General features: G+C 46.1%; 1 protein-coding gene across 1 annotated transcript; it reads right to left on the bottom strand.

Moving 5' to 3' along the window:
• Positions 1–20: 20 nt before the first annotated feature.
• SNRNP70 (small nuclear ribonucleoprotein U1 subunit 70) lies at positions 21–12114 on the bottom strand. Its single transcript, XM_030197925.1, has 10 exons — positions 12004–12114; positions 10231–10386; positions 10005–10067; positions 9821–9875; positions 9439–9503; positions 8836–8898; positions 8673–8754; positions 1942–2043; positions 1471–1558; positions 21–1081 (listed from the first exon to the last, which is right to left on the bottom strand). Exons 2-10 carry the CDS (start codon positions 10375–10377, stop codon positions 376–378), a joined length of 1371 nt encoding a protein of 456 aa, XP_030053785.1. The 5' UTR covers positions 10378–10386; positions 12004–12114; the 3' UTR covers positions 21–375.
• Positions 12115–24492: the final 12378 nt, after the last annotated feature.

The raw sequence follows: 24492 nt of genomic DNA, 5'->3' as shown, positions 1-24492 counted from the left end.
GGCAGAAAATGAGGCAGTAATGCATTAAAATTCAATTTTCCATTTTATTATTTTGGACACAATTAAAAAATAAAATTCTACAGTGATGCAAACCTTGCACGAACTCCTAGGAGGATAACACTATAGAAACTCAGGAAACATACCCACCTACTGAAAAAATTAAGAAAAACATATATATATATAAACAGGCTCCTGTCTGAGTTTCACTGGGAACGTTCGGGGAGGCTTTTGATTCCTCCCTTTGGTATGAAAGCTCCTAGCCTGCACGCACAGGTGAGCAATAATGGCAAGGGGCGAGCCAGGTGTATACGAGCACTCTGACAGATTGGTCCAGTAGTGGAAGAGTTCACAGATGAGAAAGAATGGCAGAGGTGGTCACTCCATGGGGGGCTCCATAAGGTAGCCGTTTTCTGCAGACATGTAGCCATCGCCAGAGTGCATAGAGGACTCCTGATCCAGATACATGTCCTGACTGGTCTCTTCCAACTGTTCTGGCATCATGCCGTTATCCGGACCTCTCTCTTCCCTCTTATCGCCACGATCCCCTCTGTCCCGCTCTCTCTTGTGCTCTCGGTCCCTGTCCCTATCGCGGTCTCTATCCCTGTCTCGGTCTCTGTCCCTATCCCGTCTCCTCTCCCGGTCTCTATCCCTATGACTGCGTCTCCTGTCCCTGTCCCGCTCACGGTCCTTCTCTCTGTCCCTGTCTCTGTCCCGCTCCCTGCTCTTCTCCTCTGGCTCTGTTTTCAACTCCATGCCATCTATGCCCAGCTCTCCAAGCTGGACATCTTCCATAAGGCCTTCGCCACCTTCCAGCATATCACCCTCCCCCCGTTCTTCTTTCTTGTCTCGTTCACGGTCTCTCTCACGCTTGCGGTCCCGGCTTCGACTCCTGCGTTTCCGGTCTCTGTCTTTGTCCTTCTCCTTTTCTTTTTCCTTACTCCTCTCCCGGCTGCGCTTCCTTTCCTCCTTCTCGCGGCTTCGAGTCCGGCGTCTGCGCTCCCGTGAGCGGCTCCTACGCCGTTCTCGTTCCTTGTCCCGACTCCGCTCCCGTCGGTCACGCTCTCTCTCTCTATCACGATCTCTGGAAAATATAAAACCGACACAAACCACACATCAGGCAGGTTAATAAGCATTTTGCCCTTCTCATTCCTGGGACACCCAAATGGCAAAGATTGTATCAGAAGCTCAAGGCCCACATAACCAACAGCAGCAGAGACAGTAAAGGCTAAACTGTGGAGGTCCCAAGCTGCTAAAACAGCAAGATCACAGCTTCTATGGCTTATGCAGTTAAAACTCAAAAGAGTTGTACAATTATTCATTCTATAATTAAGGAAGCAAGAGACAGACGTAATAGACCTATACCCAAGGACAAAGGATGCACATGTTCCTTAAGCAGCAAAGGAAGACTGGTTGGCACAATTTCCTCTTCTTCAAGATTTAGCACCAGTAAGATTAGCACAGAAAGCTCACCTTTCATCGTATCTGGAAGTATCGTCTCGGCCAGAGTGCCTGATGTTAACATCTGCCCCGCCCCTACGTGTGCCACCAAGACCACCTCCTGAAAAAAAAACAAAAAGATTGTCTGTCCTATCCCAAGTGCACAAGGGCACTAAAGGGAACTATTATACATAATGCTAATGGCACATCTCAAAAGTTGTGGTAACAAGCTCCTCCCAGAAACAAAGAGTAGTATAAACAGCAGAGTAGGACTCCTGGTGGGAGCTCACTGAGGTTCACAAGGTGCTGTTTTGGTCAAATCCAACGGGAAGGAGCGAAATACAAAGATTTTTACACTTTATTTTATAGTAATCCTCTTTAAGGCTCAGTGCTATAAGGCAAAATGTCACATTTTTTAAATAAAATTTGTTCAGGTATCATGTGTATACCTGAAAGCTCACATTCCATGGTGTGTACACAAGATTAAAATGGAGACATCCTTACCAAGCCTGCGTGGGCGCCAGCCTTTCACCGTACGTCCTCTCTCTACATCAACCAACACTCTTCTCCCATCTATTTTCTTGCCGTCTGCATGCTTGTATGCCGCTGCAACAGATTGTGTCCAGAAGGGCAGAGGAGCTCCAGTTAGCCATGTCATCCCAGGTCTGGCCCCCCCCTACCAGCTTCCAAACGCCCATCTTTAGAATACACAGAAGCCAGTCACTGGTCTTCTCTGGAGCACTACCAAGGGATGTCACTTGGGCAATCCCAGAAAATTAACCAGATGGACTGAATGTGCCTTCGCCCACAAAGTTGTATTTGAAGCTACTCAGCCCCATATGGAAATGCAAAAGACTTTTTGGGTCTAACATTGGAAAATAATAAAACCCACATCCACACAAAGGCACTTAGTCCTTTCCAAATTATAATGGGGATACTTCCCAGAACATCTTGTGCATGGGGGTGGTTCAGTGTCCTCTGCAGGGTACATACAGGAAGCTCTTGGCTAAGAAAATTATCATAGGCAAAGACCTAAACAGGACTCCAGTACTTAAAACAGCTCCATGTGAAGCTGGGGGTATATTTCCAGAACAAAAAGGTCTGCCTCAACTCCCACTAATGGCAGAACGTTTCCCAGAAACAGGAGACATCCATCTTGGATGATAATCTTAGTGTTTTATCACATCTGAGCAACCCCCCACTCCCTCCCCATACACATATCAATACAAGTATAAAGAAAAGGGCTTGCTGGAATCCCACCATGTTAAAGCTGCAAAAAAAGCAAAGGTTACAATCAACAATGACCTCCCTGTGTCTACAACTTGCATCTGTCTCCAGTCCAGACTCACAGCACTCAGACCACACAGGCATGGAAGAGGGGTAAGGTGGTGTGCGAACACTGCATGAACTGCAGCACTCTGATTTATGCTACCCATTAGGAAATCAGGTGGGGAGATACTGAGCTGCAAGTGTAAGCCTGGGTACAGGAAGCAGCAAAAGTGCTTCTAAGTCAGAACACAAATACCAATATCTCAGGAGATTAGCTGGCAGCCACCTCCCCTCACTCCTTCACACAACACCATCTGCATCCCTCCTAGGAACCGAGTAGCATATGGTATCTCCAAACACACAGTCTGAACTGAAGAAGCCTCAGTACCTGGACAGGACTACTCATGCCATCTGCTCCCACATGTAGTAGAAAACCCAGAACCTGTGTCATCCTATGAAGACTTTGCACCCACAGCATGCCACCAAGGCATACCCCCCCACTCACACACACACACTTCCTACCCCATCCTCACCCAACCACAGTTAAAGGAGAGAGAGCATCAAGAGCCCTGAAATCTACAAACACGAACAACGCATACAAGACTACCACGACAAAATTGGAAAAAAAGGTGTTTACCTGGAGAAACTACTTACAAAACCTTTCAACTTACGGCCACAAACTCAACGAAACTTGGATGCTATCTTGCCCAAGATGAGGTTCTCTCTGAACCTTTGCTGCTGTAGTTTGCCGATTTTGTGGTTGCGGGGAGGGTGGGTTGCTTAAATTTTTTTTTTTTTTTTTTTGGGGGGGGGGGGGGGGGGGGGGGGGAGGGGTGGATTTTGGACAATCTTGTTTCCTTGTATCTGCTGCTGAGCGAAGTCTCAAAGCCTTACCTGTCTCAGCAGCTGGTGGCCAGCATTGACTGGAAAAATAAAGTCTGTTGTCTTATTTTCCTTTTAGTTGGACAGAATGTGTGATGGACACAGACTCCGTGGTGTTGCGACCTGCTGCTCCCAGAGCAAGCCACAGACTCCGACGGTCCTCTCGACTCCAAGTGGCAGTGATGATGGGCCACAGTTGACTTTGAACGGGGCCCATGATTCCCTGGGTCGGCACATTCCCATGCTCAGGATATCCAAGATAGGAAACGTAAGCCCCCCCTTGAGAAGGCTTTACTAATTTTTGTTTGGGGGAAGGAGAATTTAAAACATCTAGTCTTTATATGGCGTCCAAGGACACCCATTATTAAAAGCACCCCTCTGCCACAGGCAGTCTCACTGTGCACTTATACAGTAAATAAAGACGTCACCTTGTGCACAAGATGGGTAATTTTAATAACCAGGTGCCCTTTCAAGAATTATCAAATGGATTCCTCTAAATACTTATCTGAGAATGGTGAAACTGCTCAGAAAACTGCACCACTAGCTTGACACAAAGGGCAAACTGTTTTATACTGAAGCTTGTCTGAAATCAATACAAAAATTTTGAAAACTTTACTTCATCCAGTAGTTCAGTTTTAGGAGCAGATTTTACGATGGGAAAAGCCCTTTGACTGTGTGCATTCTGCAGACCCCAGATGTAGGCATAGCTTAGGCTTAATGCCACAGCACACAGAAAGAGAAAAGAAGCTGAAATGTCCCAATTTCAGATGGTGAAAACCTCAGAGGCAGTGGCAAAGCAGCCAAAGCAGGAAAGGAAAACTCCTTCTTCTGTGTGGACTGGTCAGTCACTTTATGCCTCATACTCAGTATTGGCACACCTTCAAAAGCATGGACAAGCGAAGGTAGCTCTGCTATGGAAAAGCTTGTTACACCATGCCATCCATCAGTTCCCATCAGCATCAGATGAGTCAATGGAAGGGAAAGAGTTAACCTATGGGAGGGAGGCTTCTATAAACCAAGCAAGAAACTGAAACATGGATCAAGGGCCCAACATGGGGCCCGAGGAGAAGCCAAGGTGATGGAAGAACTAAAATGTGCTAAAGCTGAACTTAGAAATGACCTCCCCCAAGAAGTGCACTTGGAAAACATGAGTCCTATGAACAGAATTCAGTTTTACTCCCAGAAAGATCTGATGCTTTTGTAGCTGATGAAGCATTGCAACCCCCCCTTTTAATTTACATTTCCCCCATCCCCTTTTCCCTCTTTAGTTTCCACCCCTCTGTTCCTCCTCTCCCACCTTTTTAATTACAAACCATCCCTCCTCCACTTACCAAATCCAAAACCAGTATCAGCCCTTCAGATACCAGATCCCAACCTTCACTTACCAAATCCAAACTTTCACTTACCAAATCCAAAACCTGTACCAGATCCCAACCCCCCCCCCCCCCCCCCCTCCACTTACCGATCCAAGGCTACTACCATTTACCCTGTCATCCCTTCAGGTACCAGATTCACAACCATCTATCTTCACTTACCAACTCCCCACATCCCTTCTTCAGTCTCAAGCTCCCCTCATTTCAATCTTTTAGCCTTGCTTCCTTCTGTTTGCGACTTGGAGAGGGTGGCACCTGTGCTTCATAAACCTCCCTTTGCTTGCAGTTTCAGACCATGGCAAGGCGACAGTGCTTCCTTGATGGCTTACCTGAATCTGTTTACCTTACCTTCATGTTATTATGGGATAACAAAATGTGTATTTTCTTATGTGTGTGACTGAAAGATCCTAAACTGCTCTCTTCATTCTCAGGGTTTGAAGACTAGTTTTAAGTCAACAAACCAAGCAACGTTTCACCCGTTAACAGGCATTCCCCACCCTTCTTCAAAATAATTTAAATGGAAATTTAACTTGTATAACCCTAACTGATCCCCTTCAGAACCTTTACTGACAAAGACAGCTGCAGATCACTGGCAGAAGCAGAGCCAGTCCTGGATTAGGCCCCATCAGCAAGGTACCCTGGGAAGTGTAGTCTCCTTTTGTTTGTAATCACCATTCTAAAAATTAGCACTCTGCCTCTTTCACCAGGTAGAAAAAAGGACTGTCATTAAAATTGTACCGACACCCCCTTAAATAAAGCTACAGTTACAGTTGCCAGGGCACAATGAGCTGGGACTTTTAAAACCAGTACTCACTTAACCTCCCTTCAGTAAGCTGAATTAAACTGATCTTTTTGGGGGGCCAGGTATATTGAAGTGTGATATCTGGTGTGATTCCTTAAGAAATCTTTTTTGTGTGTGGAATTTGTCTCATCCCTGAGCTCACACAGGCTCTACCTGTTAACTCCCTGCAACTGAATCTGAGACTAAGATCCTAAGCTCTGCTCCTTTTACAACTTTAAAGGTTCTCGCAGAATGCTTTTAGCTTGCAAACAGTCTTGACCGTGTGTTCTGTATATAGAAACTTCTTTCTCCATGAGACTGGCCCAGGTGAGTATTTTTAGCTGCGGCTCAGCATATATTAACGCCTCACACATTTAAAGCAGACTATTATTAACTACCTTCTGCATATGCTTCTTTTGAGATCCAGTACTCTCAACCTCCCCCTTATTTTCTTCAGAATTATTCCATCACCACCCCAAGCAGATACAGTAAGCGGAACATCAGGAAAAGGGAGTGTGGCAAACGGGCCACTCAGGAGATTACGGAGGTCTGTTATGCTGGGTTGGTACTGGCTCAGAGGAGAGGAAACCCTACAATGCTAGGCTGGAGCAGTGTATCACCTCTCTACAGGCAGGAATGCTGGATCTCAAAATGCATCTTTTCAGACAGAAAGTGGGGTTCAGCAAGTGAAAAATAGTTCAGTGTGTTACACAAATTGAAGGAACAAGACTAGTGTACATGTGTTCACACAACTTCCAGGTGACGAGAAGCATTTCCCTTCTTGCCCTAAAATGTGTCTAAAGATATACCAGAGCGAGCAGGGTGAAGATGGGGCAGAGGAAAGGAAGTAAAACCTTAAAGTGGGAAAACGTTGAAGGGGGGAGGTGAGTGTAATTAATCTGTCTAGGTGCAATAAGCGATACTAGCTGCAGTTAAATTTCTCTATCACTCATCATGCCTTGCAAATGTGCACCTACAGAATCTCCCACTGTCCCTCTGCCCTCTACACAACCACAACAGCACAGGTGCTTAAGTCCCTGTGGGGAGCAGCACCCTAAACAGAATGACTAACTGTGGGCTCAAAAGGGCATAGAGGCCTGAGAGCCCACCTTACCCTTTGGGGAAAGAGAAAAAAGGGAGCTGGCTAACTAGAGATCACGGCGCTGCCATTTTGGGACACTGCGTTAACTTATTTGCCCAATTATAAAGAAATTACAGGGCTCAAGTATCTCTGGCATTTGCTGCCTACCAGTCCCTTGCCAGGCTTCTGCATGGTGAAGGTAAAAAAAAATTTCTCGAGTACAAAAGTGGAGTCGCTGAAGCCGAGGCACATGGAGGGACTCTAATGAAGTAGCGTCTTAACAGGCTAAGTGCAGATGACAAAAAAATGGCCTGAAGTATTACAAAGAATCACTTGGATGTATCAGTTGATTTTTCAGACCGAGTGAATGATGGGAAAGCTTTCAGATATTGTGCCTCATAAAGAAGCGCTACCTTAGCCCACCCTTTCCTCCTCTTATCAAAGAATGACAACAGGCACAACCTTTCCTCCACAAGCCCGAGACCTACGAGAAGTCAGCAAGCACAGCATAAAGCAGGCTAAATGCCAGGGCCCAAGATCCACCCGATATTTGAGCCCTGCAATTCAGCACTAAGGGATAAACAGACACAGGAGCTAGACCTCTTAAAAGGTGAGGACATTAAACAAATCCTCAGCCACTTTTCCAACCTGCCCATCCTGCTCAGTTCAGCACTCAAGCAGGACTACTCTCAGATATCACCCCCGTCTCCCCCTCCCCCCACCCGAGAGCAGTACAAGGGCAAGACAGATAAGGAAAGAAATCCCCCTCCTCGCTAACATGGATGCCGACACTCTCCACTGGGCTTATGTACACATGAAATATGTATGTGTCTGTAAAGAGAAGTGTGTATATAGCGGTACTACGAAGGCTTACCCATCATACAAACCCTTATACCAACCATACAATGAGATGTTGTAAAGGGGAGCATTAGCATCAGCTGCAAGCCAGCAGTGGCAATTGCCATCACAAAGGTGGCTGCAGTGACAATAAGAACACACAATTAATACACCCCGTTCACAATACACGTTCAGCAAAAGAGATTACAACAGTTTCTGAGACAGGCAAAGCCCACCCCCAAATTATTCCCACAAGACACACATACGTGCTTCCTACAGATGCTTTATCTGTTGCCCCTCTGTCAAATGTCCAGTGGGGCCCCAATCACACTAACTGCCACAGTTACCCAGAAACACTGTCACTGCAGACTCAACAGCTGATGTGTTACAGCATCATTTCCTCACCAACCCATTCCCACCTGGCCAGGGTCTCTTCAATCTCTCATTTAGAGGGAGTCTCTGAAATTCAACTCTCTCTCCATATTCCTAGATACTGAGCCCTTCCCCAAAACATGATGGGGTTCAAAATCAGTATTTAAAAGAAAAAAACCAAACAACCCCAGTTACTCACTCAAATTCCTTCCTCCTTATTCTGCAGTAGCAATAGAGAAATCATAGGATGGTTTGCACATTCAGTTTAAGACTGAATTTTGTGCAAAGATGTTCCAGGAACACATGGCTCCCTGGAAATTAACCAAGATATATTTTCTCCCACAGAAAACAGTTCTGCTTTCCAGGAATGTTGCTTCCCTCCCCAGTATCTATACCATGCTGGCCTGTGCTTGAATTAATGTAATCAGGATCACACTGGACATGCTAGAAACATTTATATGACTTACCTGATGGGAAAGGGGGAAAACAAAACTAAGACAAAACACACAACCCTAGACTAACCCAGGTGCATGACGCTACTAATTAGCATAAATAAACAAAGGTTTGTTTTTTTGTTTCCCCTCTTTGAAAACATTTTAGATAAATGTAATGGCCTGAAGGCGGCGGGAAGGGTACTCACAGTGCATGTCTCTTTCGTGTTCATATTCGATGAAAGCATAACCTCGGGGCTTTCCTGATCGTCGGTTGTACACTATGTGAATCTGAAAGAGGAAAACTGTCAGATGTTCCCTGAAATCTGTCCTCTCCCACCTCATCCCACACCATGGCTCCAGTGCACTTACCCGTTTAATAGGTCCATACACTTCAAACTCTCTGCGCAGCTTGGATTCTGTTGTGTCATAGTTCTGCAAGGTCAGAAGAGCATTTAGTGAGCATCACACACATCCCATCAAACCCTGTCTCTCAAGAGACTGGGGTAAGTTAATGCAGTGCTTAAGCGGAACAAAGTTTATTTATTTTATTTACCGCCTTTTTGAAGGAATTCACTCAAGGCAGTATACAGTAAGAAATCAAACATGAGCAACAAATTACAGCAATAAAAATATTCAAATACAAAGAATGGCACAATATACTACATTACAATGCCAAACACAATACACAATAAAACATTTTAATAGACAGCACAGAGTGTAAGCAAAGATGGAACATATAGACAGATAAGACAGAGTAACAGGAATAAGAAAACAAAGGACTAGTTGCAAATGAGGTCAGAAAGGTTCTTGAACATTATTCTTAATCCCACTGTCAAGTGACAGAGTCTCACTGAGTTTATAATTCTAATGAATTCACAGGGAAAGACGATAGTGCTGTCCGAGCACCCACCAACACCAGTATCCCTCACCAGTCACAGAGCAGCAGGACCAAATAACCCTCCCATAGCTTACCACTCTGGCCACAAAAAGAGTCTTGAAGGCATCTCCTTGTGCGTTTGGGTCATTGTGAGGATCCCCTAAAGAGCCAAAAAAAAAAATTGGCTTAAAAAAGAGTAAGCGCAGATCTCTTATCCTGTTACTTGCACACTGCAATATGCCCATAGTGGCTTTTTCCAGGGTGTGCAGCAAGCTCTCACAGCTGCATAATTTCTATACCATGAAGAGATAATCCATCAAAGAATTAAAAACATGAACTGCTACAGACATGCAAATAGGCCACTAGATGAAGCCTCAACAAGCAAGGTGCCAAGAACAGTTGAGAAGTACTAAGCCTTCCCCTACCCACATCATGTCCCTTTCCACTAGAAGCTCCAATGCCCCAGTAAACACTTACAGATCTTCAGTTCATTCTCTACATCATTCTGCCTTCTCTCAATCTTTTCTCGTCTCTGTGTGAAAGGAAAGAGTGCCATATGTGAACCGCAGCAAAGAACCATTTCTCCCAACTCCTCTCTCTTACTTTAACAATTACACTTCCATCCTAAGGTGCACCATATGTCAGTTACCCTCTTCCTTACCTTCCTCTCCATACGCTCTTCCCGGGTCTCAGCCCGGGTTGGAGGAGGGGCATCTCGAGGATCCTGTAAAACAAACATTTGCACAACAGATCACTCAAAAGGGCTACGATATAGTGACTACTAAAGACAGACAAGGGCTGTCCAAACCAAGTTAATGAAAAAGATCACAACTGTAACTTATTACACAGCTGAATGGAAAAGCTGGCCAGAATAACAGGCTTCTCACCTCAAACTCACGGATGTATGGGGCAATGCCACAGTAAGGCTGGTTATGATGCTTCTCATGTGGTAGTTTTTCCAGTGGGGGCAAGTATGGGATTGGGTCTCGGGGGGCAAAGAGAGCCAACAAATTGGGTGGCAGGAACTGAGTCATTCTGGACACCTGGGAAGAAAGAAAAACAATACATTTCTGGATAAAACCCAAGGTCCATAATCAATGATTCAAGCTCAACAAATATTTGAGTTGCTGAACAGATACAACAGCCCAACACTTGTGAGTGTACAATGGGGAAATTAATCCTGCACATCCTTAAAGGGAGCAACCTTCCAAAAAATGGAGAAAGGGCCCTAACAAGACACAAGGACAGTTTGTTCCTATCTTCACCCCATCTCCCCCCCCCCCCCCAACAAGTCAGTAGCAGCTTGCAATCATAGTAGACACACTGTACACTACAAGCAAGGGGGGAAGCCATCAATAGCAAGACAGGAAGAGAATATAAAGGGACAGCAGCTCTTAGTACTATTCTGTAAAATGAAAATAAAAGGAAATGGGTATATTTTGTACAGCATTGACTTATGGTCTTTATGAAGGAGGTTAATGCCTGGAGCCAGGACTGATATTTTATACCAAAGCGAATTGCTAGCAACTAGGCTGACCTGGGAAATGTAGAGTTCTTTTATGTTTTTCTAGTGAAGTGAAGTATTCAGGACCAAGATTTTTAAAAAAAACAGTGGATGTGGGCAAAGACCTTGCAGAATGAAAGTGGTGAACAACCTTTTCTACTATTAGTTCAGTACACAAGATAGAAGGGGTTCATATGGGGTCAGTTTCTAATTTGTTCAATAGAGTGGTGTGCTAGCTGTGTCGGTCCACTTTTATAAAATCGAGAAAAGCAAATATCTTTTTCCATTGAACTAACAGTACATTAGCTTTCAAAGGCAATACCACCTTCTTGAGATCAGAAATGAGCACATGTTGCCAAATAAGCATTGTAATAAGAGTCTGATAGAAAGAGAAAGATGGCTGGGTGATGAAACACATAAGCATCTCTCCCTGTTTCTCTTCCTAATACAATGCTTATTTGGCAACATGTGCTCATTTCTGATCTCAAGAAGGTGGTATTGCCTTTGAAAGCTAATGTATTAAGTTAATCCAATGAAAAAGGTAGCACCTTTTCTTTTTTATTTCAATAAATCTGGGGTCCTAATAGGCGCGCAAAGCCTCGTCCTAGATGAATAACGGTCTTAAAAGGCCCCAGAATAGAGTGGACATGGATCTGATTGGGTTGGGGGCTACAAGGGCTTCGAGAAAAGGGAGCAACAGACCTTGGACATTTAGGGGCTGGTAAAGGCCGAAGCGGCGGCTCCTCCTTTGCACAGCTCTGGTTCTCATCCATGAGCTCCAGACCAGGCGGCAGGACCTGCACGTAGGCCTGTCTCATGCATATTCATGAGGCTCATCCTGGAAGCCGGATCATCCGGCCGTGTGTCCTGTTCCCGGAGCCTCTTGCGCAATTCGGTCCCCCTCCTCCTCACGAGACAGGCGCCCGGGGGGGGGGGGGGGGGAGGAAGCGGAGCGTTAAAAAAAAAACCAGCACTGAACCCCGAATACCCGTCACAGGCCTGAGAGAAAAGCTTAGGCCGCACCGGCGACCGTCTCTCGCGCGCGGCCCCCGCCTGCTGCTCCCTCACCGCTTCTCCCTTCCATTTCTCTCCTCTTTTTTTTTTCTGCTCCGTTCGGCCTCCCTCCTCTCCCACTGCGGTCCCACTTCTTACGTACCTGCCTCACTCCCGCCGCTCTCTCTTTCGGCTCTCGGGCTCCTCAGCGTGCGACCAGGCCGCGACCCGTCGCGTCCCCAGCCAGCCGTCGTCTCAGTCAGTGCGCAGGCGCCAACTAGCGCAGTCGCTCAGATCCCTCCGCGGTGCAGGCTTGTTCTTCAAACGGTCACTCTCCGCTCCACTAAGCGACTGCAGAAAAGGGCGGGAAAAAGAAGGCGGCGAGACAAAAGAGTCCCTGCAAGAAATCCCAGAGACGCACGTCGGCATCATCTTACTCACTGATGATACTCTGCGCGCCTCTGCCTATAATCCCTACCAACACACACGCACCCTGGTCCCTGCCCTGCCCTCCTCTCAACTCCAATAGCAGCTCTGATACACAGCACGGAGCTGAATCCAATGCAAAGGACGACTGCAGCCCCGTGCACATCTCACAATAATAATGCACATAAAGCATGGAGCTGAACCCAATACAAAGCATGACTGCTATCGCATGCACTGTTCACATCTCACACAAATAATACATATAAAGCAAGAATACAGCACTAATAATGCACATAGAGCATGAATACAACATGGAGCTGAACCCAATGCAAAGCATGACTGCAGCCCCGTGCACAACTCACAATAATAATGCACATAAAGCAAGAATACAGCACTAATAATGCATATAAAGCATGGAGCTGAACCCAATACAAAGCATGATTGCTGCCCCATGCACTGTGCACATCTCACACCAAAATGAAGATAACATACCTGTAGCAGGTATTCTCCGAGGACAGCAGGCTGAACATTATCATGTATGGGTTGTCGTCCGCGACGGCCCAGGAGACTGGAACTCTTCAAAAACAAGAATATTCGAGAACGCTGTGTCGCATGGGACAAAGCGCACTGCGCATGCGCGAGCAGCTTCCCGCCTGGGACGCGAGCATGCGATGTTAGTTAATAAAGAGCAAAACAAGAAAGAGAGAGCAACTCCAAAGGGGAGGAGGGAGGGTTGTGATAATGTTCAGCCTGCTGTCCTCGGAGAATACCTGCTACAGGTATGTATCTTCATTTTCTCCGAGGACAAGCAGGCTGAAGATTATCACGTATGGGGTATCCCTAGCCCCCAGGCTCACTCAAAAACAATGAACTTTGGTCAATTGGGCCTCGCAACGGCGAGGACATAACATAGATTGACCTAAAAAGAAACACAACTAAGTGAGAGTGCAGCCTGGAACAAAACATAAATGGGCCTAGGAGGGTGGAGTTGGATTCTAAACCCCGAACAGATTCTGCAGCACCACTGAAGGGAACTGCAAAAGTCGGTGGAAAGATGGATGACATCCTCTAGATCCCCTGTGGCCTGGCACCACTGGGAAGCTAGGGTCCATTGAGCTGATCTCATATGTAGGCGTGTCATGGGAGTCACATGAACTGTAGAGGCCATGTGCCCTAAAAGTCTCAACATCTGCCGAGCTGTGATCTGTTGAGACGCCCGAGGCACGGACACTAGGGCCAGAAGATTATCTGCCCTTGCCTGGGGAAGATAAGCTCGAGATGTCCTTGTATTCAACAGAGCTCCAATGAACTCCAATTTCTGCACTGGAACAAGATGGGACTTGGGATAATTTATTACAAACCCCTGTAGCTCCAGCAGTTGAATAGTCATCTGCATGGTCCATAGAGCCCCTGCTTCCGAAGTGTTCTTCACCAGCCAATCGTCGCGATAAGGGAACACATGCACTCCCAGTCTGTGTAGCGATGCTGCAACAACCGCCAAACACTTTGTGAAGACCCTGGGCGCAGATGCTAGGCCAAAGGGCAGTACACAGTACTGAAAGTGCTGAGTTCCCAGCCGAAATCGAAGGTACTTCCTGTGAGTTGGGAGCACTGAGATGTGAGTATAGGCATCCTTTAATTCCAGAGAGCATAGCCAATCATTTTCCTGAATCATGGGAAGAAGGGTGTCCAGGGAAACCATCCTGAACTTTTCTCGGACTAGGAAATTGTTCAGGGCCCTTAGGTCTAGGATGGGACGCATCCCCCCTGTTTTCTTGGCACAAGGAAGTACCTGGAATAGAATCCCAGCCCTTCTTCCCCTGGTGGAACGGGCTCGACCACATTGGCCTTTAGAAGGGCAGAAAGTTCCTCCGCAAGTACCTGCTTGTGCTGGGAGCTGAAGGATTGAGCTCCCGGTGGGCAATTTGGAGGCATGGATGCCAGATTGAGTGTGTATCCTAACCAGACTATTTGAAGAACCCACTTGTCGGAGGTTATAAGAGGCCACCTTTGGTGAAAAAATATCAACCTCCCCCCGACAGGCAAGTCGCCTGGTATGGACACTTTTACTGCGGCTATGCTGCACTGGAGCCAGTCAAAAGCCCGTCCCTTGCTTTTGCTGGGGAGTCCTAGGGGCCTTAGGTGCACGGCGATGATGAGAACGCACATGCTGGGGCTGAGCCTGAACCGGCTGCCGAGAAGCAGGAGTGTACCTACACCTACTATAGGAATAGGGAGCACTCCTCCTCCCTCCAAAAAACCTCCTGGATGAGGAGGCAGTAGCAGAAGACGTCCGGCGGGAGAGAGAATCCATGGCATCATGATGCATTTTCATCTGATCAACCATATCCTCTACTTTCTCACCAAAGAGATTATCCCCCTGGCAAGGAACATCCGCCATTCGCTGCTGGGTCTTCTGATCCAGGTCAGAGACATGCAGCCATGAGTCTGTGCATCACTATACCTTGAGCAGCTACTTGGGATGCTACATCAAAAGTGTCGTAAGACCCCCCTGGCCAGCAATTTGCGACACGCCTTCTGCTGCCTAACCACCTGGTGAAAAGGTTCAGCAAGCTCCGCAGGAAGTGCTTCAACTAAACTGGACAATTGCCTCATCGAGTTCCGTAAGTGAATGCTCGTGTAAAGCTGGTATGTTTGGATCTTGGCAGTGAGCATTGCGGCCTGATACATTCTCCTCCCAAAAGAATCCAAGGTCCTAGACTCTCTGCCTGGGGGTGCCGAGGCATAGTCTCTAGTACTGTTGGCTCTTCTGAGAGCAGAGTCCACCACCATGGAATCGTGAGGAAGTTGGGCCTTCACCATTACAGGCTCTCCATGGACTCTGTACTGGGACTCGGACTTCTTGGGGACCACTGGATTAGAGAGAGGGCAAGACCAATTCCACATCAGCACTTCCTAAAGTGTATTGTGCAGGGGGGCCATTGCAACCTCTGCAGGTGGAGAAGGATAATCCAGGACCTCGAGCATCTCAGCCCTGGGCTCATCCACAACCTCCAAAGGGAATGGAATGTCCCGAGACAAGAAACGGGAAGAGAGGAGGTGGTATAGCCATTATATACAAATCCGAATTCACTATTACCACCACAGCTGAATCCATCCTACCTCAACTCGAAATTGCATCGGTAAGAATCAATCACCCAAACCTGCAGGAAAACCTGAACGCAATCCTACTCTTCAGGCCGCCAGGGAGCTGGCAAGACACTCAAACACACCTTATGGACTTCATCTCAAACACATGCATCTCAACATCAAACATTATCATAATAGGCGATATCAACCTGCACTTGGAAGATCTTACCTTAACAAGTACCCAAGAATGCAAGGAATTCCTACAATTATGGGATCTTCATGTACCAAATGCACAACCGACACACAAGAAAGGACATACACTAGATATTATCGCATACAAATTCGATCCAGACCTAAACCTTACACTAGAAGACACAAAATGGATACCCACACCATGGTCTGACCACTACAAAGCATACATCTCCCTCCAATGGAGGACAAAAACCACAATCAAAAAACAAGAACGAAAAACCTACACTACTAGAGGAAAAATAGACCCGGCAATATTCTGGCAACAGATTTACGAAAACGAATGGACAACAAAGACAGACACAATCAACTTCCTCCAAGAATGGGACAAAAGATGCAAAACAATATTAGACAATATCGCCCCAATTCAAATCAGAACCTCACACAGAAAGAACTCAATACCTTGGTTCAACGAAGATTTAAAAAAACTCAAAACACAAGTTAGGAAATTAGAACGCGCATGGAATAAAAAGAAAGATGAACCCACACTCAATGCCTGGAAACAAATCCGAAGAAAATACAAATACACCATAAGACAAACCAAAAGATTATACTACAAAACCGAAATTGGACCAAACTACAAGGACACACACAAACTCTTCCAATTGGTGAACAAACTAATAGACACCACACCAGTCACGAACAACAGCAAAGACGTACCAGAAGCCGATAACCTCGCGAAGTATTTCAAAGAGAAAATAGTACAACTGCGACTAAAAATACCTGCCAGCCCTATTGAATACACAGCTCTTCTAGAATGCCTGGACCCAGAACCTGGAGTATACCCAGCAGATAGGACCTGGACCGAATTCGAGCCACTACCGGAAGATCTCATCTCCCAAACGCTTAAAAGATTTGCCAAATCTCACTGCAAACTAGACATCTGCCCAAACAACCTTATGAAATCAGCCCCCCAACACTTTATAACAGATCTAACGATACATGTGAATTACATGCTACAAAAGGGACTCTTCCCAAAGGAGAAAGGAAATATCTTACTCACCCCCATACCCAAGGATGCAAAGAAAAATACGAGTGAATTAACCAACTATAGACCAGTAGCATCCATTCTCCTAATAACCAAAATAACAGAAGGGATGGTCACCAAACAACTCACAGAATATCTAAACAAGCACTCAATACTACAAGTCCCAATCAGGATTTCGTTCCAACCACAGTACCGAAACAGTACTAGTTACGCTCATGAATAAATTCAAACAAATGATTGCAACCGGCAAGAATATATTACTTCTACAATTCAACATGTCAAGTGCCTTCGACATGGTTGATCATGGAATCCTACTACACATACTTGAATACTTCGGTATCGGAGGCAATGTTCTTAATAGGTTTAAAGGATTCCTAACTACACGCTTGTACCAAGTGACATCAAATTCGACTACATCAGCCACATGGACACCCGAATGTGGAGTTCCACAGGGATCTCCCCTCTCACCGACCATATTTAACCTAATGATGACACCCTTGGCCAAACTACTATCTAAGCAAAACCTCAACCCATACATTTACGCTGATGATGTAACGATCTACATCCCATTCAAACAAGACCTAAAAGAAATCTCCTCTGAAATCAGCCAAAGTCTACATATCATGCACTCCTGGGCAGATGCCTTTAAGTTAAAACTCAATGCAGAAAAAACCCAATGCCTAGTACTCACCTCCCAACACAACACAAGCAAATTCACCACCATCGATACCCCAAAACTAACTCTACCAATTTCGGAAAACCTGAAAATTCTTGGAGTCACCATCGACCGGCACCTAACACTTGAGAACCACGCGAAAATCACGACCAAAAAGATGTTCCATTCAATGTGGAAGTTAAAAAGAGTAAAACCATTCTTCCCAAGAACCATCTTCCGGAATCTGGTACAATCATTAGTACTCAGTCACCTAGACTACTGCAACTCACTATACGCTGGCTGCAAAGAGCACATACTCAAAAAACTCCAAACAGCCCAGAACACAGCAGCAAGACTCATATTTGGAAAACCAAAATACGAAAGTGCAAAACCCCTACGAGAAAAACTACACTGGTTACCACTAAAAGAACGCATCACGTTTAAAGTATGTACCTTAGTACATAAAATCATCCACGGCGAAGCCCCAGCTTACATGTCTGACCTGATTGACCTACCACCCAGGAATGCCAAAAGATCATCTCGCACATTCCTCAATCTTCACTTCCCAAATTGCAAAGGCCTAAAATATAAACTAATGCACGCATCAACCTTTTCCTATATGAGTACGCAATTCTGGAACGCATTGCCACGTAACCTAAAAGCGACCTATGAACTGACCAACTTCCGAAAACTGCTGAAGACACATCTTTTCGACAAGACATACCACAATGACTAAAACATATGAAAAACCCACTTATATCTAGTAAGCATTGTTAACATGCCCCATATCATATCTTCATCATACTTTCCATTACCCAATATACTTCTGTTACACTAATATTAACTCTCCTCTCATTTCCACTTTCCACTATATATTGTAAGCCACATTGAGCCTGCAAAGAGGTGGGATAATGTGGGATACAAATGCAATAAATAAATAAATAAATTTCCCGCACAAAGAATGAGAAAGTAAGACTCTCAGGTGGCGACATCCTCACTTCAATCAGTGGAGTAGGATCAGAAGGAAGCCCACAGGACTCCTCCTCCGAAAAGTACCTGGGGTCTTCCTCCTCTTCCCACGAATGCTCCTCTTCAGTATCAGACAGAAGCTCCCTAAGAGCAGCCCGAAACCGAGCCTGTCTCGACGTCGAGGATCGAAGACCTCGTGGGGGGGGGGGGGGGGGGAGAAGTTGACCCCTGCCTGGACTCCGGTGAAGCTTCCTCCACCGACGTCGAGGGGGAGTCGACACGGGTGGCAACTGCCTCCGGTACCGCAAGTGGCACCAGGGGCGGGGACCTCCTCACAGGTGATGGCCCAGATGCCATCTGTAGTCGGTACGGGAGGTGCAAGCACCCCCGACACCGAGGCCAACTGACGAAGCAACCCTTCCAGAAGCTCTGGAAGAAGGGCCCGGATGCGCTCGTTCAGAGCTGCCATCGGAAAAGGCTGTGGGGTCGGTGCCAGAATCTGAGGGGGCTCAGGAGCTGGTACCAGGCTGCCAGATGACTGACACATCAGCACCTCCTGAATGGAGGGTGAGCGATCCTCCCAGTGCCGACGCTTCTCAGGTGCCAACTCACTCGGCTCTCAGAAGCTCTCAGTACCATGTCTGGAAGGAAATCGATGACGATGCTTCTTCGCCTTCGCTCAACGCCCGTCATCGAGACTCCTCGGTACCGATGAGGATGACATGGAATCCACATGTCTCCTTGGGGCTGGGTCTGACAAAGGGCGGTCTCGGGGGGCCTGCATAGCAGGAGGCCCCGAGATGGGTGGAGACCCTCTCGATGCCTCACTGCTCCCAGCTCGATGCAGTCTCTTGGCAGCCATTACCTGCGCTCCCGACATCGCTGCTTCCCTTGACGCTGATGTCGATGCCCTCGGTGCCAATGTCGACGTTGAAGGACAGGACCGCTCAGAAAAAAGTTTCTCATGCTGAGCCTCTCGAGCCACCTGGGTCCACTTTTTCATCAACTTGCAGAGCTTACAAGAGGTTGGAAAGTGGTCGGGACCAAGACACTGAAGACACCACATGTGAGGGTCGGTGCTCGAGATGGTCCGGTTGCAGCGAGTACAACGCTTGGAGCTGCTGGGAGTGTTCGATGACATGGGCGGAAAAATAGCGTCCGCGAAATCAAAAGGCTCAATTGTGCCAAATAAAAAGGCACAAAAAAAGGGAAAAGACGCGGCCGCAATGAAAAAGAAAGGAAACTTCAAAAAAAATGAGTAAAATCTAAATAAATAAGGGAAAGAAAGCATTTTTTTTTTATTTTAATGAAGAAAGGAAATAAAAATGAAGAGAAAGGGCGTTGAAAACATGAAATAAGCGGTTCTCCTGAGCCAAAACGGAAGAGAGTAGCGGCAAGCACAACTCTCTGGGGTCACGGAAAAAGAAGAACTAACGTTGCATGCTTGCATCGCGGGAGGGAAGCTGCACGCACATGCGCGGTGTGCTTTGTCCCGCGTGACGCAGCGTTCTCGAAGTTTCTTGTTTTTGAAGAGTTCCGGTCTTCTGGGCCGTCACATGACGACCCATACGTGATAATGTTCAGCCTGCTTGTCCTCGGAGAATAATACATATAAAGCAAGAACACAGCACTAATAATGCACATACAGCATGAATAAAGCATGGAGCTGAACCCAATACAAAGCATGACTGCAGCCCTGTGCACATCTCACACTAATTATACAGCACTAATAATGCACATAAAGCAAGAATACAGCTCAGACAGTCCAGCTCCATGCACATTTCAACTTTATTATGGGTTTACTATCCCGCCCATCAAACAGGTATCTGAGTGGCGTACATTCTAAAGGGGAAGGGAAAGATACATTGAGTTCTGAGGACAAACCGACACAGGAGGCAAAGGGGGATAACTACAGCATCACTGAGGAAGGAAAAAAACATTAGGATGGGATGGGAGAAGGTCTGCTGTCATGCACACCCGGCTAAATTCCATAAGCTTCCAAAAATAAGTGGGTTTTCAAGTCAGTTTGGAATTGAGATAGGGTAGGAAGAGCTTTCATGCTCTGTGATAGACGGTTCCAGAGTTGCGGCCACTGTACGGAGAAAATGGAGCAACGTATTGTTGTGAGGGGAATTTCATGAAAGGAAGGAACAGCTAGAAAATTCTGTGAGGAGGAGCGTAGAGATTGGGAGGGAATGTAAGGGAGAAGAAGCGCAGAAAGAAAGGAAGGCTCCTCTGTACTCTGGATTTTATAAACCAGAAAGAGTAGTTTGTATCGAACACAATATTGAATGGGTAGCCAGTGTACATCTTTTAAGAGTGGAGTAACATGATCGCATTTTTTGTGCCTGGTGATGTTTAATTGAAATATTCTGAATTAGTTGTAAGCGTCTGAGCTCACGTTGAGGAAGACCAGCGTAAAGAGAGTTACAGTAGTCTAGTTGTGATATGACAAACAAGTGAACCAGGATCATTACCACAGTGAGCAACAGGAGTAGTCTAATGGATCGGATACATCTGAGATGAAAGAATGCCCGATGATTTACTGAGGAGATTGTGGGGTGAAGCCTAGGTCAACGCACTGTCAAGAAGAACACCCAGAAATTTGATCTGATTGGACAGAGTAACAGGAACAGTGTCCGAGAGAATTGGACTAACAGACGTGGTTGCCGGTCTGGAGGAGAAAAGGATAGTGCATGATTTTCCTGGATTAAGTATCAACCGATGTTGTTTAAGCTAAGAGCAAATATTAGTGAGTTTGTGATTAGTGGCAGTTATCTTGGAACTATCCGAAGGATCTATGGTGCTTAGAAGTTGGATGTCATTTGCATACACAAAAGCGAGAAATCCGAGAGAGTGAAGGAGAGATAATAACGGGGCCAGAAAAATGTTGAATAGTAGGGGAGATCATATTGAGCCTTGGGGTACACCAGAGGGCAGGGAATATGGAGTAGACTGTGAGCCCTGAAAAGAGACTACATTCAAGGTACAATGTCTGAGAGGCGTTGTAGTAAGAGTGAATGATCTACAGTATCAAATGCTGCAGTAAGGCCAATAGAGAGCAGCAGGACAGAGCACTGTTGACATTTGATACAGGTGATTATACCCAAGAGGGTGGTCTCTGTGTTATGATGTGGGCGGAAGCCAGTTTGATGAGGGTGGAGAACATGAGTACGTGAGAAAAAGTCAAATAACTATGGAGTCCACTAATTTGGCCGTGAAGGGCAGGTTGGCTATGGGTTGATAATTATCACAATGGCCTGAAGATTCAGAAGGATCCTTTTGTTTGGGCCGTACAAGTGCTGTCTTCCAGGCTGAGGGCATATAACCCTCTACTAATGAGGCGGTGATCATTGAATGCAGAAAAGGAAGTAAAGTATCGGCCCAGGTCTTAACAACTCATGAAGGAAATAGGTCAAGTGTATTAGTGATGGGTTTAAGAGCTTGGAGGGCCCTACCCAACTCAGATTGAGTGGGTTGACCAAAGCTTGAAACAGTTTCCAGGCGGGTGCTAGGTGATTTTAGAGTGACAAGGCTTAGGAAGGAAGTACTCGGGGTCTGAGCATGGCAAAGAGATTGAACCTTACCTTCAAAGTGTGATGCTAGGGCCTGTGCTGAGGGAGCCAGGAGGCTGTGTTGCTTAGCACTAGAAAAAGTAGTTAGTGAGGACAGCACTCTATAAAGTGTGGCCATATTTGGTGCAGCAGAAATGTGTTCCGAGTAGTAGTGTTGTTTGGCGGTGAACAGGGCTTTTATGTAGGACATGGCAATGTTTCTATAAGCTGCTAGTGTTGTCAGAGTAGAAAGACGTCACCATCACTGCTCTGCCTGCCGCAGTTGGTGGCATGGGTCTTAGAGGGGGTGTTGTGAACCAGGGTCCCCTGGCACTAGTAATGGGTTTCCACGGACAGGATACAGCCGGAGCTAAGTGATTAAAGCCGTCATGGAGGGCATTATTCTAGACAGTAAGTTTGTTGTCTAGTGAGAGATTGGAGAAATTGGTAAACTTTAATCCTGAGGAAATGAGAAGTGAGGAAGTGGTAATGAGGCTCAAGTTTCTTGTCGTAGAGTGTGCGCAGAAAGGTGGTGGCGAGATGGAGGTGTAGGAAAAGGTAATTAATGAGTGGTCTGTCCAAGGTAGAGAGTGGACTTGGCATAGAGTCAGGACATAGTGTGTCAGAAAGCACAGCATCTAAGGTATGTCCTCCAATATGAGTTGGTCCTTGAACATATTGGTCAAGACCAAGATCTTTTAACAAGGAAAGAAAGTCATGGGTAGGTAGGGAGGTGGGATTGTCAAGATGTAAATTGAGATCACTAAGAATGATTGAATGGGACGCAGTAATGCAATGTTCAATTAGTGTTGATGTAACACTTGTCTAGAGGAAACCGTGGCTGGTGGCAGGTGATATATGATACAGAGATCTGCAGGTGGGGAAGAGCTGACATGGAAAGATAGAGATTCCAGGAGAGAATGAGTAGTGGGTTCAAAATTTGTTAAGCAGAGACTGAAGGAATAGATGACCGCAATCCTCCCTCCACGACAGGAGGTGCGATTGCTCATGTAATTCAGATGGGGTAGCAGCGTTAACGTAGGTATTGTCTGCAGTCGTAAGCCAGGTTTCAGCCAAACAGAGAATAGATAGGTTATGGGTAAGGACGAGGTTATGAACTAGATGAGGCTTACCTCTAAGAGAACGAGGATTCAAATAATACACATAAAGCAAGGATACAGCTCAGACAGCCCAGCCCCATTCATATTTCACACTAATAAATACAGATAAAGCAAGAATACAGCACAGACAGCTACAGCCCGTCCAAAACTCCTTTTTTTCAGTTTCAGCTGAAACTTATTGCCTGGTTTTGGCTGAAGCTGAAACCAAAAACTAAAGATTAGTTTTGTGAATATGAACCAATGAGGCCCATTGGGGATTGTCAGAACCTATCTTGTTTGCCATCCGGGGCAGGTTGCCGCTGCGCCCCCCCCCCCCCCGTTGTGTCACACACCTCTGAGGCACGTAATGCACGATCACCCCCACCACCCTTCCTCCTAGCACGGGGGTGCATGGAGCAGTCACGCGGCTGTTGGCTCTGCTGGTCCCCTGTAACTTCAGAGGGGGCAGGGGACCGGCAGGGTGGGCAGTCGTGCAACTGCTCCGTGCACCCTCTTGGTGCCTGCACCTGAGACAGATCGTCCCGCCCTTGGTACACTACTGGTCAGAGCTAAACCCACAGGAGATTATTACCCTCCAGTCCCAGGAACTGCAAGCACGGGCTGCCAACTTCTCAATAAGTCTGGCATGTGATGTAGTTAAATCAGGCCCAAAATTGTGCATGCAGGGCAGATACTTGTGCAAATTAATTAGTTAACAAGAAATTAATTATTGGCATTAATTCTAGTTAATTGGCACTAATTTGGATTTATGTGTGCATCTGCCTGTTCACTATAATATACAACCGGAAAGGGGCGTGGTCATGGGAGGAGCATGGGCAGGTCAGGGGCAGTCTAAATATTTAGGCACAGCATTATAGAATTTCAGAGGTTGCACACTGAGATTTACACCAGGTTTCAGCAGGTATAAGTCCTCATGCTCACAGCTGAGTGCGAGAATTGGTGTTAGGCTGTATTCTATAAGGGGCACTTGGCACAGAGTGCTTTATAGAATACGAGTTTTGCACGGATCTTTCTGGCACCTATATTTGGACAAATGGATAAAAAGCCAGGACGACAGAGGTGATGGAAGATGTCAGACCATACAGCCTTTATTTGAAGCACATAGGGGGGAATTCTATATATAGCGCCTTAAAATCGGTGCTGTAATATCACGCAGTTAGTATGATTCTATAAATCGCCTAAAGTTACATGTAGTTTATAGAATATGCTCACATACTGTTCTTGCGACTAAAATTTAGGCATACTCATTCAAGCCACCTAAATCAGGCCTAAATACCTGCGTCTACTTTAGGCGCAGATCAGGTGTATTCTATAATATTGTGCACAGTTCTTTGAAACGCCCACAACCCGCCCATGGTGATGCCCACTTTTTGACTGTGTGTTTTAGAATTTGCATGCACTATATTATAGAATACGCCTAGAAAGTAGTGAACATTAATTCTAATTAAAGCCAATTAGTGCCGCTAAAGCGAAGTTACTTACCTGTAGCAGGTATTTTCAGAGGACAGCAGACTGATTGTTCTCACCAACCCGCCCGCCTCCCCTTTGGGGTCGAAAGAAACAAACATTTGGGCGGACTGTCTGAAGGGGCTTGTCCGCT

The sequence above is a fragment of the Microcaecilia unicolor genome, chromosome 3, assembly GCF_901765095.1.
Source record: "Microcaecilia unicolor chromosome 3, aMicUni1.1, whole genome shotgun sequence".
Lineage (NCBI taxonomy): Eukaryota > Metazoa > Chordata > Amphibia > Gymnophiona > Siphonopidae > Microcaecilia > Microcaecilia unicolor.
This window is presented reverse-complemented; position numbering and strand designations above follow the sequence as displayed.

What these genes read in the sequence shown, in the direction of transcription:
- SNRNP70 (XM_030197925.1), bottom strand. Translation starts at nt 10,377, where the DNA reads ATGACTCAGTTCCTGCCACCCAATTTGTTGGCTCTCTTTGCCCCCCGA. An exon ending in CATACATCCGTGAGTTTGAG is followed by an intron (nt 10,068 to 10,230) that starts GTGAGAAGCCTG and finishes TTTGTTTTACAG; the next exon opens with GATCCTCGAGATGCCCCTCC. An exon ending in CTCTTTTTGTGGCCAGAGTG is followed by an intron (nt 8,899 to 9,438) that starts GTAAGCTATGGG and finishes CTGACCTTGCAG; the next exon opens with AACTATGACACAACAGAATC.